Raw genomic sequence first — 15,366 nt, forward strand, 5'->3', positions numbered from 1 at the left:
GGAAAATATACATTTAAATTTAATAAAAAGGAACTATTTATAAGTAAAAGAATAAAATATTTAGGCTTTATCTTATCAGAAAATGGAAGCCTAAGGAGTCATGTTGATGAAATAATTAAGAGAGGTAGGGTGGCCATGTCAGCTATATTTAGAAACCCAATGATAATGGGGATCAAAAACCTAAAAATGCATAAAAGAATATTTAACACAAAAATTTTACCCATGATAGAATATGGAGCAGAGATATGGGGTGGAGAAACGGTGCAGCAACTGGAGTCCCTTCAGCTCCAGTATTATAAAAGAGTGTTTGGTCTAGATCAGACAACTCATTCACAGATTCTGAAAGGTGATATGGGCCTGTTTTCTTTAAAGCTACGTAGGTATATTTTAATGCTTAGATTCTGGTTGAAGTTAACTAAGAGTAATGAAGACAGACTAGTAAGAGTATGTTGAAGAGATGTTGAAATGTGGTTTAAAAACCTCATGGCCATCCCAAATTAAATCATTACTAGAAAAAGTAGGAATGCCTTATTTATGGAATAATGGTCTTTGCTCTTGTGATGTACCAACAAATTTAGAAAGCCAGGTATGATTTATATTAGAAAGTCAGGAAATTCAGCATTGGCAAGGGCTGGTTTTTGATTCTACAACCCTACAACATTATAATCAGGCAAAACCTAGTTTTGGGGAGGAAGTTTATTTTAAATTTAATTTATTTAAGTTTATTTTAAATACAACCCTACAACATTATAATCAGGCAAAACCTGGTTTTGGGGAGGAAGTTTATTTAAATTTAATTTACCGGCTATGATTCTACGTTGTTGGATCCAGCTTAGGGCAAATTGTCTTCCAATCCAGAACAGGCAAAAAACATTTTACAAAAATAAAATGATAGTTGGTCCTGATAGGCGGTATGTTTGTCCCCTTTGTAAAGATGATGATGAAGACTTGGAACATTTTCTCCAGAAATGCCTGGTGCTCTTGGATTTACGGGAAATTTATTTGCATGAGATTAATTTGATGCTTCCGGGTATTCTACAAAATAGTAACCCAACCACAATATTTCGAGTGGGAGTATATATAGATAAATCTTTAATAAGAAGAAAAAGTTTTATATGATTAATTTCTTTTGTAGTTAGATTAGGTACTTTTTGTGTTGAATTCTGTTTTTTGTGCGTGTTTGTACTGTTGTTAATTTCCTTGCTTGTTTGTTATTTATTTATATTTTTGTGTGTATATGGCCCATGGGTTTTTGAAATATACCTATCTATCTATCTATCTATACATAATAATTACTGTAATTATTATGTAAAAATCTTGTCAAAACTAAAATAAGCCTGCATAATTCAAGTATCAAGAGAAACAGGTCAGTTTTTTAGTATATCTTTACCTTTATGGTAACAAATGGCTCATTTTTCAGATTTCAATGTCATTTTCTCTTGATTTGGGAAAATTGGCTCAACTCCTCCTCCCTAGAGATTTCAACAAAATTACACCACTGCCTAGAAATCAGAGAATGCAGAATAGACCTAACCTATATGGTAACTTAAAGAGAGCTTTAAATTTTATATTTGAATGAGCTCTCTTCCAATTATCTTGGACCTTCAGTTTAATACAATCACTGTTGGGAATAAAACAAATCTAATAAAAGAATTTTCAATAAGACTGCTTGCTTTTTTGGGGTTGTTCTCTCTTTTTTCAAAATTCAGGCAAATTTTCTTAGATTTTTGGTTTTGGGTGGATAGCAATAAACTGAAAGAATTTTACAGAGCCTATTTAGAACCAGCATAAAAAGCCAATACTGCTGGTGTAGCAATTATCATGAGAATTCTATTTTTAGTTTTGTTGAATATTGGGCCAAGTCACTTTTTACTTCTAGTATTATTTTTATCACAAACTATTTGATAAGATTCTCTTATGACAAAATTTTTTTTGAACCTGTTCCTTCTATTTAGTTGAATAGGACAATAAAACAAAGAGGGTTAACTTGACAACTTGGTAATAAGTTCAAATTTTGTTTTCTTTTGCTATTTTATTTTTTTAATGTCTGAATACACAAGGGATTTAAGTTTGAGGGGGGGGGGGGAATTGTCCTGTTTTGAAAGAGGCACACTTTACATAGCCTAGCTGTTATAAAATCAAATTGTGGTATCTATACAGGCAAGAGATTCTTGAGTATTTCTACTCCTTCTGTAAACTATTCTAAGGTATAGAAAATTGCACAAAGACAAGTCCACATCTGTTATAATCTACAAAAGAAGTTTTGGTTTGAGTTTGATTTTCTTTTAAGTTTCAATGTACAATAATCAAATATATTATAAATAAAGTAAATTGATCCCTTCACCATGAAACCTTTTTGTTTAAAATTTACTGTAGCCTATTTTGTTTCATTTTGCATACAATGTAATTGCTCTTTTTATATGTTTTTTTCCCTAAAAGTATTTAGAAATAAACTTGTTCCTACCAAAATATTTCCTGATATATTCCCTGTCACCCAAAAACCACTGATGTTTTGGTATTTACCCCACCCCCTACACCCACACACACATAATTGGAAATTGTTCTGCCAGCACCCTTGGTCAATAGTAGGCTAGTGTTTATAAAGCAAGCAAAATAAATCAGAAGCAGCCACTGCACTAAGTGTCTAAGCAGGGTGGAAATGGGCTGATAAGCACTCTCAAGCAAACACAGTCAAACCAAGCCAAAATTGAACCACACACTAAATGTGCAGGTGTCAGGGACCCCAGGGGAGAGAGCCCTTTGTTATTTAATCAACAAACCATGTCACATAGCTATTCCAACTAGGAAAATAGCAACATTAAATATATTTGACGTAGGTCTATTTCATTCTTTTCTCTTTATCCTTTCCTAAGAGCAGCGCCTTTTCTTCTGTTTCTTGCCTAGAAAGGCCAAGCGAGGTGCCCCAAAATTTTACTTTTTTGGGCATATTTATGCTACACACAGGTTTATTCTTCCAAACTTCATTAACGAGTTAATCAGTTATAAATTAGACCGAGTAAAAGGAAAGAACCAAGGAAAGTGTGACATACAAACCAGCCCCCCCCCCCCCTACAAAACTCAGAATCAAATCCCTCATTCGATCCCTTTAAAAAGTTTCAAAATAAGAATCTTTTAAACTTCTAAAGGTTTAAAAGTTAAAATTAACCATTCCTTAAGATTCGTGCTTTTTGGCTCAAGTGTTAAAGCAAGCAAAAAATGATACTTTTTAAACTCTCAAATTATATTTTTTTAAATGTAAGTTTTGAATAAGCCAATTAGAATCCAAACTTTTATTACTGGTTTGGTCAACGAACTAGAGGTGAAAATCCTCATTATAAGAATAACTCTTTTGAGGAGGCTGGACCTTATGTTGGGTTTTGAAAAGAACAGTTGTATTACGACATTTTTTTTTAGGTCAATCTACCCAGTTCTCAATTTAGAAATCCGGATTTATTCTGAATATAAGGCACCCCTGGAAGCCAGAGAAGTATTCAGTATAGTTCTGGCATCGATGCATGCCATTCAGCTAGCGATCACTGAAGTTGTATGTGAGTACGGAAATAAAATTATACAATCGTCTTTTGTCTATGAACCAAGGTGTCAGGTACAGTTCCTCTCGTCTATCGGAACGTTCCCTAGGGAATCTATACAACTCAGGAGACCTGGACATCACTGAGATGATTGAGAAAATTGTTCTTGGATACTTTTGGTTTCTAATTTTGCTACATTCCGCATAACTATACTGCATCTACCAACACTGAGGCCAACGTGTATCTCCATGAAGTTCCCTTCTTCTTCTTTTTAAGGACCTTACAGATCCAAATAAAATCTTTTCAAGGTTCAAGAAGGATAACATGTCTACTATTCCTAAGTTGAAGCGTTATATTTGGTTACACTTCCTGAGGTAAGGAATAGCATAGACACTCAGCCATAATTGAAGCCCAACGAGTCACATTCTTATTTTAATAAAATCCTTAGGTTTCCTATATTCGGGATCACTTCCCGCAGGTTACGAACAAATAGTATGTCAATTCCACAATCACGGATGTTACTTTTACGTCATTCAATTTCTTCATGTGTTCTTTTATGGCTACATGTTGGGTTCTGAATTAAATATTATTTTTGCTGCTTTCCTTGTTATTGGTGTTTATTTCTTTTTTTGGTGGCTTTCAATAAAAATATTCTTCATGTCAATCACTAGATTTTTAAAGGTTTATTGTTATTTGTGATTTCCTGGTAGCTTTACTATACTTTGGATAAAAGTTTGTGCACCCTGAACTTTTAGATCCTAGACGGGTAGCCTCCTTTAATAATTTATCAACCATTGCATAAACATTTATTTCGCAATGGATTGGGTATTTCCTATTATTGCTATGATTGCCGACCCGGTATCTGAAAGATTTAATGCTTTGCTGTTTCATGGGCATTCTCTTTGTTTTTTTTTTTAAATTTGTCTAGCGAATTCCACATTAATGCATTAAAAGAGAAGATTGCCAGAAATTTTGGCATCTTATATAATCAGATACACACATTTCCTGGATCTATCATACAACTTCTTTTCTTAATCTTGATCCGATCACATATTTCTTAAGGACATTTGAATGTCTATTGTAATTGGTAATATTTGTAATTGGATTGAAATCGTAATTGCTGGACAAAAAACTACTTTAATTAATAATTGAATTGTAGTTGCTTGAAAATGAAAGTTTAATTACTGAATTGATAAATTTAAGTAATAAATGAATAGCAGATCCCTGTGTCATATAGTCACAACGGTTTCTATGAACGAAAAACTAACAGATTTTTAAACTTTACCAATGATATGTTTTAAGTGTGGTTTGTTTTCAAAGTCATCATAGTATGCATAAAATTTAGTGAGAATTCATCCCATGTAAGAAAACGTCAAAATGCTGCCATTTTGGCTTCAAAGGACAATCTGTTTTTAGTCTTCAGTGCACAATTACAGGTAACAGAGCTGCCAATAAGTAGAAAAATTACCTAACTTGAAGAAAATGCTACGATAATTTATAGATGCTCCTATCGAATGTATCCCCCAATCATAATAGCTTTCTTGCTTCCACTATTCCCACCAACCTTTTTTTTATTGAATTTTTTAACTGTAATTGTTTCAGTGTTTTGTTTTTCGCTCTTTCTTAAATTTGTATTGCTATTCGAATTTCCATTTACATCTTATTTTCAATATGAATACCGATTTATCCAAACATTGACTCTAAGTTGTGTCTGAGCTATGCTTGTTCAGAAATTTTTAGAAAGCATTCTAAAATTTTTTAGAAAGCATAATTCTGAAAAATTAAAAAAATGAGGTATTTTTAACTTACGAACGAGTGATCGGATCTCAATGAAATTTGATATTTAGAAGGATATGGTGTCTTAGAGCTCTTATTTTAAATCCCGAACAGATCTGGTGACATTGGGGGGGGGGGAGTTGGGAGGGGGAAACCTAAAACTTGGAAAAAACTTAGAGTGGAGGGATCGGGATGAAACTTGGTGGGAATATTAAGCACAAGTCCTAGATACATGATTGACATAACCAGAACGGATCCGCTCTCTTTGGGGTAGTTGGGGGGGGGGGGGGTAATTCTGAAAAATTAGAAAAAATGAGGTATTTTTAACTTACGAACAGGTGATCGGATCTCAATGAAATTTGATATTTAGAAGGATATCGTGTCTCAGAGCACTTATTTTAAACCCGACCGGATCTGGTGACATTGGGGGGGGGGAACCTAAAACTTGGAAAACACTTAGAGTGGAGGGATCGGGATGAAACTTGGTGGGAAAAATAAGCACAAGTCCTAGATACATGATTGACATAACCGGAACGGATCTGCTCTCTTTGGGGTAGTTGGGGGAGGGGTTAATTCTGAAAAATTAGAAAAAATGAGGTATTTTTAACTTACGAACGGGTGATCGGATCTCAATGAAATTTGATATTTAGAAGGATATCGTGTCTCAAAGATCTTATTTTAAATCCTGACCGGATCTGGTGACATTGGGGGAAGTTTGGGGTGGGGAACCTAAAATCATGGAAAACGCTTAGATTGGAGGGATCGGGATGAAACTTGGTGGGAAAAATAAGAGCAGAAGTCTTACATACGTGATTTACATAATTGGAACGGATCCGCTCTATTGGGGGGGGGGGCTAATTCTGAAAAATAAGAACAAATTGCGTATTTTTAACTTACGAAGGAGTGACTGGATCTTCATGAAACTTCATATGTAGAAGGACCTCGTAACTCGGATCTCTTATTTTAAATCTCAACCGGATCAAGCTTCATTGGGGGGGCAGTTGGGGGGGACCGGAAATCTTAGAAACTACTTAAAGCGGTGAGATCAGGATAAAACTGGATGGGAAGAATAGAAACCTGTCTAAGATACGTGACTGACATAACCAGACCGGATCTGCTCTCTTTGGTGGAATTGGGGGGGGGGGGGTAATTTTGAAAATTGAGGTATTTGTAACTTACAAAAGGGTTACCAGATCTTAATGAAATTTGATTTTTAGAAGGATCTTGTGCTTTAAAGTTCTAATTTTAAATTCCTACCAGATCCTGTGACATTTGGGGGAGTTGGAGGGGGAAACCGTAATTCTTGGAAAACGTGAAAATTGGGGTATTTTTATCTTACGAATAGATGATCGGATCTTAATGAAGTTTGATTTTTAGAAGGAATTCATGTCTCAGAGCTCTTATTTCAAATCCCAACCAGATTTTTTGACATTGGGGGGAGTTGGAGGGGGAAATCTTGGAAAAACACTTGGAGTGGAGGAATCGGGATGAAGCTTGATGGATAGAATAAACAAATATCCTTGATACGTGATTGACAGAATTTTACTGGATTCGCTCTCTTTGGGGGAGTTGGGGGGAGGGGTTCAGTGATTTGGCGAGTTTGGTGCTTCTGGACGTGCTAGGACGATTAAAATTGGTAGGCGTGTCAGGGAGCTGCACAATTTGACTTGATAAAGTCGTTTTCCCAGATTCGACCATCTGGGGCTAAAGGGAGAGGAAAAATTTAGAAAAAATTAGGTATTTATAACTTACGAGTGGGTGATCGGATCTTGATGAATTTTGATATTTAGAAGGACATCGTGACTCAGAGATCTTATTTTAAATCCTGACCGGCATTAAGCCTCTTATTTTCCTTTTTAAATCAATCTATTGATTCACAGAATTTTGTTAGAGCCCATACCATATGATCTCTTGGCTCTTAGCTCTTCTCGCCTCGTCACAAATGCCATATGAGCTCTTAGCTCTTGTTATTTCTGGGGTCTACATGTAAAGCCAAGTATTATACAAAATCACATGCTATTTAAAAATCATGATATCCTTTTGAAAACTCCTTAAACCTTTTCTTTGCATGAGTGTCCTTTATGGTCTTTCACTTCCAATTTGTCGAGCTTAAATAATGAGATCTGTCTCTCATTATTTTCATTGAGTTTTGGTAGCATGATTTCGAACTGTCATTTCCGAACTGTCATTTCTTAACTACAAAGTCTTTAGGATTAGTTTTTGTGTCTTTTATAGGTCACCGTACTTTAGATCTTCTAATCGTTCATGTTATAGCAAGTATATATTCTTTCTGGGAATTTGTTTAAAGAATTTCAATATTTGTATGCCGAGTCTTCAATGATATAAAAGTATGTTAGGAAATATAGCATTTTGATAATGAAACAAAAATAGCAGAGATTCAATTTAGTTGAATCTTTGATTACTACCATGTTTTATCCAGGTACTGCTGAAATCTTATAATGTTTAAATTAAGAAATTAATTAGGATTATCATCATCATCATCACTTTGTTTATACCCCGTCATAGAAAAACTAAGCAAGATCCATGAAAAGACAGCATAAAAATCAAGTGAACACGGGACAAACAGAAATGACCAAAGATGGAAAGACTCCAGGCATTCAGTAGAAAAATCATGAATACGCTTCTCAATATTCCCATCTGTGTTTACCAATCAGTACTTTCTCTGTAAAAGAATTACAGGTCCATGTTGTCATTTCCGTTAAATACTTTGCAAATTTAAAATAAAGGCGATGAAATTACTCTCTAACCACAGTTAAAAAAAAAGACCAAACATGAGCAAGAACAAGTAGGTGAGGAATTGCTAGACTATTATATAACTAAGAACAGTGAACTCTATTCAGATAGGAAACGTTTGAAGCCAATGATGCATACGCAGTCCGAGTTTTACTAATATAATTTAATATAATTATTTAATATAATTTTATATTTACTAATATAATTTTTCAGTGCCAGGTTTGTAGTTTCTTTCAGATTTGCTCCTATAGGTATATCCAGGTAAGCAAGGCTGCTAGCAAGAGGAACTTCAGAGCCAGATAGAATTATTGAACTTCTATTTCCTTTATAGTTAAATGGTAGAACAACTGTTTTATCAGTGTTAAGACTCAAACCAATGTGCTCATACTTTTCTTGGAGATCAAAATTCGAAGAACATGCTTGGAAAGTGCAGGAAAGGTTCAATAAGTCATCCGCAAACGTAATTAGTGAGAGATCAACTCCTTTGAAGATAAATGTACAGTTCAACTTATCCTGAGCACCAGAAACGTAATTATAAAAAAAAAACTAGTGATGTCAAAGCTCCTTGGCGTGCACCTTTTCGGATGCGAAATAGCAGACTACCATCTTAAAATTTTAGCTTCATGATTTTCATACATTTATCTTAGACAAATATATACCGTAGCATCAGTACCTTTCATATGGGCCTAAAGCAAAACCCACGAAAATATACACGAGTCAAAAGCTCTTGCAACATAAAGCGTACATATAGTCAAGAAATCACCTAGGTCTTCAATATCCTTTAGCACATTTACAGTTAGAAAGAGAGTGCGCTCTCTACCTAAGCATTGCTGGCTGACAAATTTTCCTTCAATGTCTCTTATCAGGAATGACTCAAAAAGTAGAAACGTAGCACACGAAACGGTAACGGGGGGATAATAACTACTCATGAAAGCGTCCTTTTTGAGGATGGGAGTTATTTGTCCGACACAAAATTGCATAGGGACTACACCACGGACCTGGATCATTTGAAACAGTATCGCTAGATGTTGCTCGATTAAAGAACCTGCAAGTTGCAGGTGCTCTGCTGAAATAGAATCAACATCAGAAGAAGATTTTTTCTTTAATTATGGAATCATAGGTTGAATGGCGATTGGCGACACAAAAAGTTAAGATTTCATCTTACTTGAAAGAACAAAGTCTGGCTGTTATACATACATATATATATATATGTATATATATATATATATATATATATATATATATATATATATATATATATATATATATATATATATATATATATATATATATATATATATATATATATATATAAATATATATATATATATATATATATATATATATATATATATATATATATATATATATGTATATAGATATATACATATATATATATATATATATATATATATTATATATATATATATATATATATATATATATATATATATATATATATATATATGTATATATATATATATATATATATATATATATATATATATATATATATATATATATATATATATATATATATATATATATATATATATATATATATATATAAACTAAATGTTTTTGTTAGGTGCACTGAACTCGCTCGCAAAATATTCAACCCACTTTTTTTCGACACATTGGTACTCTTGGCAATGGCAGGCTTTCTAACAAGCAGTTCGTGGTAACGAAGTGTAGTAAGGAGCGACCCGGCTCAATAGTAACCGAAACTCTAAAAAATGGAATTTTGATACCAATAGTTACATCAAAAGAATCGCATTTTAATGCTGATTTTAAATATATAAGTTTCATCAAGATCAGTTATACCCTTCAAAAGTTACGAGCCTGAGAAAATTTGCCTCATTTTAGAAAATGGGGGGAAAACCCCCTAAAAGTAATACAATCTTAACGACAATCACACCATCAGATTCAGCGTATCAGAGAACCCTATTGAAGAAGTCGCATTATTTGCCAGAAGAAAGATCACGGATGCGTGTTTATTTGTTTGTTTTCCCCCAGGGGTGATCGTATCGACTGAGTGGTCCTAGAATGTTGCAATAGGGCTCGTTCTAACGGAAATTAAAAGTTCTAGTGCCCTTTTTAAGTGACCAAAAAAATTGGAGGGCACTTAGGCCCCCTCCCACGCTCATTTTTCCCCCAAATTCACCGGATCAAAATTCTGAGATAGCCATTTTATTCATCATAGTCGAAAAACCTATTAACTGTGTCTTTGGGGATGACTTACTCCCCCTAAGCTCCCGTGGGAGGGGCTGCAAGTTACAAACTTTGACCTGTGTTTACATATAGTAATGGTTACTGGGAAGTGTACAGACGTTTTCAGGGGGATGTTTTTTGGTTTAGTGGGGAAATTTGAGGGGGGGGGGGGTTACGTGGGAGGATATTTCCATGAAGAAACTTCTCATGGAGGAAGAGAATTTCAATGAAGGGGGTGCAGGATTTTCTAGCATTATTTGAAAAAACAATGAAAAAATAAATATGAAAAGTTTTTCTGCTGAAAGTAAGGAGCGGCATTAAAACAAAACGAACAAAAATTATTACACATATAAGGGGTTTACCTCCTCGTTATACCTCACTCTTTACGCTAAAGTATTTTCAGTAATTTCAACTATTTATTCTACGGCCTTTGTGATTCAGAGGTCATTCTTAAGGAATTGGGACAAAATCTAAGCTTTATTGTAAAGAGCGAGGTATCGACAAGGGTTGAACCCCCTCATATACGCAATAAAAACATACGAATATAGAAGTTCGTTACGTAAGTTAATTCGTAATTTACGTATATTTTTTACCAATGAAAACGTTTGCAAAAAATTAAAAGTTCTAGTTGCTTTTTTAAGTAATCAAAAACTTGGAGGGCAACTAGGCCTCCTCCATCGCTTCTTTTTCTCAAAATCTTCCGATTAATTGCAACTAATTGATATGCAAATTTCGTTTTAATTATTTATGTGCGGAGAGCCAAGATAAGAACATGCATTAATTCAAAAACGTCCAGAAATTAAATAAAAAAACAAGTTTTTTTTAAATGAAAGTAAGAAGCGACCTTAAAACTTAAAACGAACAGAAATTACTCCGTATATCAAAGGGGCTTTTCCTCCTCAACGCCCCACTCTTTACGCTAAAATTTCTTTAGTTAAGAGAAACAGTCAAACTTTAGCGTAAAGAGCGAGGCGTCGAGGAGGAAAAGCCCCTTTCATATACGGAATAATTTCTGTAGTTTTAATGTTGCTCCTTACTTTCATTTAAAAAAACTTGTTTTTTTATTTAATAATACAAGAATTTGGAGGAGTCTTCACCAATACGGATCACAATTTTCTGGATCTATTTTTAATCAGGAACAAATTTATAAAGATAAATTTAACTAGGATCAATTACCTAAATTAGGACAGTTTTCTATTGGAAAGTTCGAAAACATAACTAAGTACTCTTATAATAATTGAAGGTTTAATTAGTTTGAATGCTAAGTAATTAAGTAGATTAGACAGCATTTGAATATTTTTATGATACATTATATATGGTCGTTTCCTTTTTTTCGTTTTTTCCTTCAGAATCCGTGATTTGTGGAATAACAAAATGTTTGAATTGGATATAACTACCGTAATATTCACATAACATTTTAATCATTTAGGCTAATATCAAAGGTACAAATTTTATGAATACGTTCCAAATATGTTGATAAAGTCATTTTTTTAGATAGCTCTGCAATCATCATACTAGACATAACTGAAACACTCTTTGATCTACAGTGGTTGAGCCGAGCCCAGATTTTTCTGAGGAGGCCCCGAAAATAGGCGGCCTTAAATGGACATTTGTCATGTTTTTCGTCGTTACATGAACCATCGGTGTTTCTAAAAACTCAAGGTTCAAAATCTTAATTTCCCTTTCAAAGTGAAGATGAAAATTTTCAAAAGTCAAATGATTTAAAAAGCAAAGATCAAATGGAAAATATTGTACCTCCTGAAATAAAAACTATTCCAGCGCCAGACAGGTCATTTTATCTCATAATACATTAGGTTCTTTTACCTAAACTTACAGAGGTGCACGCATTTCGGTCAACAAACTAAACAAAGATGCACAAAATACTAGGTCATACTAAATCACCAATTATATTGTAAACGACTTTCGAATATTCTCCCGAGTTAAACACAATTTCTTTTAATTTATTACTAAGCTCTGATGGAATTTTTTGGACATTCGTTATGAGATTACCAAGTTAGAATGAGTCAGAACACTTACATGATCCCTGTGATGCTTATTGGTAGACTTGTATTATCTGAGTTTTAAAAGAAATTCATATAAAACCATCATCACTGGGAATTAATACATTGCAAAAAAGGGACATAAAATATGCACAAAACCCCATTACTTAATCAAAGCTTGTAATTACATAAACTATCTTGTAAAGGAACCTCAGTGCGTTCTGAGACCGCATGAGCTATAGGTGACGTTCTTAGCTTGACGTTCTCAGATATCGAAGTTTTTCAAAGGATCGAACAACCAAAACAAACGCATAGCATTGGTGAAAGACATGTCATAAAATACACTGTACTTTTATTCATGGCGTTTTTTTATGTGCCGAGTCAAATTCGAATTCTGTGCAAAAGTTTTTTTGCATATTTCGCATTCATATGGTTTCTCACCATTATGAATTCTCAAATGATTAGTCAAATTACACTTCTGAGTAAAACTTTTGTTGCATATTTCACACTCATATGATTTCTCCCTTGAATGAGTTTTCATATGAAGTGTAAACGTATTTTTCAATGAAAATTTCTTTTTGCATATTTCGCATTCGTAAGGTTGTTCTCCACTGTGAATTATCATATGCTGAGTCAAATAATATTTTACAGTAAAGTTTTTGTTACAAATGTTGCATTCGTACGGTTTTTCTCCACTGGAGATTCTTATATGCTGAGTTAAACTTCTTTTTTGAGAAAATTTCTTTTTACATACTTCGCATTCGTATGGTTTTGTCCCACTATGAGTCCTCAAATGTTGAGTTAATTTACCTTTGTGAGCGAAGCGCTTTTTACATATTTTGCATTCGTGCGGTTTTTCCTCACTGTGGATTCTCATATGCTGGGTTAAATTACGCTTCTGAGAAAATACTTTTTGGCATACTTTACATTCGTGTTGTCTTTCATCTTTGCAATATTTACAATGTCTATGCAAATTGCATTTAAATGGGACGTCTTGCATGCACGTTTCAGACATGTGAGCGTCTTGCAGACCCGGATTAATAGAGACTGTTCGACGATATTGGATATCTGAAAAAAGAAAAAAAACATTAAAATTGTTTTATGGACAAAGTTAAAATAACATTTGAAAGATGAGTTTCAACTAAACGACTATTACAAAACTGTTGCGGATAATCTTTAGAGCAATAAATAAAAATTATAAATTGAAATGAACAGAAAGACAAAGATGTCAAGGCATTTAAACCATCTTAAGTTTCAACGTGAGAAATATTTGCAAAACTAATATAATGTAAACAAAGAAACAACTTGGAATTGAAATGGTTGTCTTAAATTAGATACCCTGTCCGCATATCTAATGAAAACCGAAATTGTAGACAGGCGAAATCTGTTGCAAGGCAAAGGATACTTATTCAATCTAATTGGTAACTTTCCTTTCATTGATTTAAACTTGGTTTTTGTTGGTTGAGTCAGTGTCTTTCTTCCTCTCGTGTAGTTCACTTATAAAGGTTAGATTTTGCTGTTGTTTTCTTCTTTGTTTCTTTTTTTTGAGCACTGAGGACGACTTGGCGGAGGTCCTTGTCGAAATATTTGCTTGTTTTTCATATTTAGCTACTGGCTGATAACATCCTCGTTTTTTCACCTATTTGTTTTTTCTCTTTTCATTTTTTATTCCCTTTCTTTGTTTTCATACGTAAAATGCATACCTAGAAGAATCTACGGAAAAAACAAGAAACAAACCAAACCCAAAATGCATACCTACAAGAATCTACGGAAAACCAAGAAACAAACCAAATCCAAAATGCATACCTAGAAAAATCTACGGAAAAACGATAAACAAGAAAAACAAGAAACAAACCAAACTCAAAATGCATACCTAGAAGAATCTACGGAAAAACAAGAAGAGAGGCAGATGATTTGCCCTCAAACAGGCATTTTACTCCAACCAAGGGCCAAGTATCGAGAGGTCGGAACCTACATTATTCGGAACTCATTTTGTTTCCATATAAACAGTCTTTATTTTTGTGGAAGAATACGTCAAGTTTGTAAATCACCTAAATCTCGTTCACCAAAGAGCGGAGATTTTCCGAATAATGCAAGGAAATAGAAAGTGATCATAAACACCTCGTTCGGCGTAATAATCTATTTTCACTTCCAGAATGAAACATTTCGAAAAATATATTTGGACTGAAAGAAAGAAATTCGTTATTTGTGAATGAACACTAACCATCTAAAAATATTATGTTTTTTTAAACCTATAGATATTTATCAGTATTTAATTAAAGCAGCTTATTTGTGGGACATATTTCCCACATTTAATTAATTAAATTTAGATTTGTAACCCTCTGGTTTACATATTTTCAGAGCATCATAAAAAGTCGCTGCGATAAATTAAATATTTCATTGATCTAATGAAATGCTTTCATTGATTTTAGTTGATGATCGGTTTTTTTAATCTGACAAGTGTCTGTCGGACACTGTGTGTCTGTGCTTTTCCCTTTTTTTTATTTGACAAGTTTTATCTGACTGTAATACTTGACGTAAACCGCTAATTCGGCGCCATGCACTGTGAAAGTCGTTTTTAAAATAAAAGTCTCTCTCTCTCTCTCTCTCTCTCTCTCTCTCTCTCTCTCTCTCTCTCTCTCTCTCTCTCTCTCTCTCTCTCTCTCTCTCTCTCTCTCTCTCTCTCTCTCTCTCTCTCTCTCTCTCTCCTCTCTCTCTCTCTCTCTCTCCTCTCTCTCTCTCTCTCTCTCCTCTCTCTCTCTCTCTCTCTCTCTCTCTCTCTCTCTCTCCTCTCTCTCTCTCTCTCTCTCTCTCTCTCTCTCTCTCTCTCTCTCTCTCTCTCTCTCTCTCTCTCTCTCTCTCTCTCACACACACATAGAAAAACTACAGTTCAATTCAAGAGCATCTTTCGACCTTGAAAATAGTTTAAGAAGCAACCTTTTGAATATTGAAAAAGAATATGATAATACTAATAATTTATTTTTTTTTGTAATTTTTGTAATTATTTTTATAATTTATTTTTGACCTACTAACATGGTAATACAGTTGAGTAGCAAAAAAAAAGAAAAAAAAGGAATTTTATCATGACAAAATTA

At 33.7% G+C, this 15,366-nt stretch overlaps 2 protein-coding genes across 10 annotated transcripts in view; both read right to left on the bottom strand.

Annotated features, from left to right (window-relative positions):
- LOC136029391 (zinc finger protein 420-like) overlaps positions 1–2,908 on the bottom strand; it is a 49,129-nt gene extending 46,221 nt beyond the window's left edge. For 2 of the 6 annotated variants that reach the window (XM_065707733.1, XM_065707727.1), the window contains exon 1: positions 2,781–2,895. The gene's annotated coding sequence lies outside the window, so the exon portion shown is untranslated. Of the gene's footprint in view, positions 1–2,780 lie in introns of all 6 variants that reach the window. The other 4 variants (XM_065707732.1, XM_065707731.1, XM_065707728.1 and 1 more) reach the window with 3 other exon arrangements.
- Positions 2,909–7,503: 4,595 nt separating this feature from the next.
- Positions 7,504–15,366, bottom strand: part of LOC136029392 (zinc finger protein 28 homolog) — a 33,467-nt gene continuing 25,604 nt past the window's right edge. For 3 of the 4 annotated variants that reach the window (XM_065707734.1, XM_065707735.1, XM_065707736.1), the window contains exon 4: positions 12,324–13,339. In XM_065707734.1, the coding sequence (XP_065563806.1) occupies positions 12,624–13,339 (716 nt within the window). In that variant the 3' untranslated portion in view covers positions 12,324–12,623. Of the gene's footprint in view, positions 7,990–12,323; positions 13,340–15,366 lie in introns of those variants that run through there. The other variant, XM_065707737.1, reaches the window with a different exon arrangement.

Source organism: Artemia franciscana, chromosome 7 (genome assembly GCF_032884065.1).
Source record: "Artemia franciscana chromosome 7, ASM3288406v1, whole genome shotgun sequence".
NCBI lineage: Eukaryota > Metazoa > Arthropoda > Branchiopoda > Anostraca > Artemiidae > Artemia > Artemia franciscana.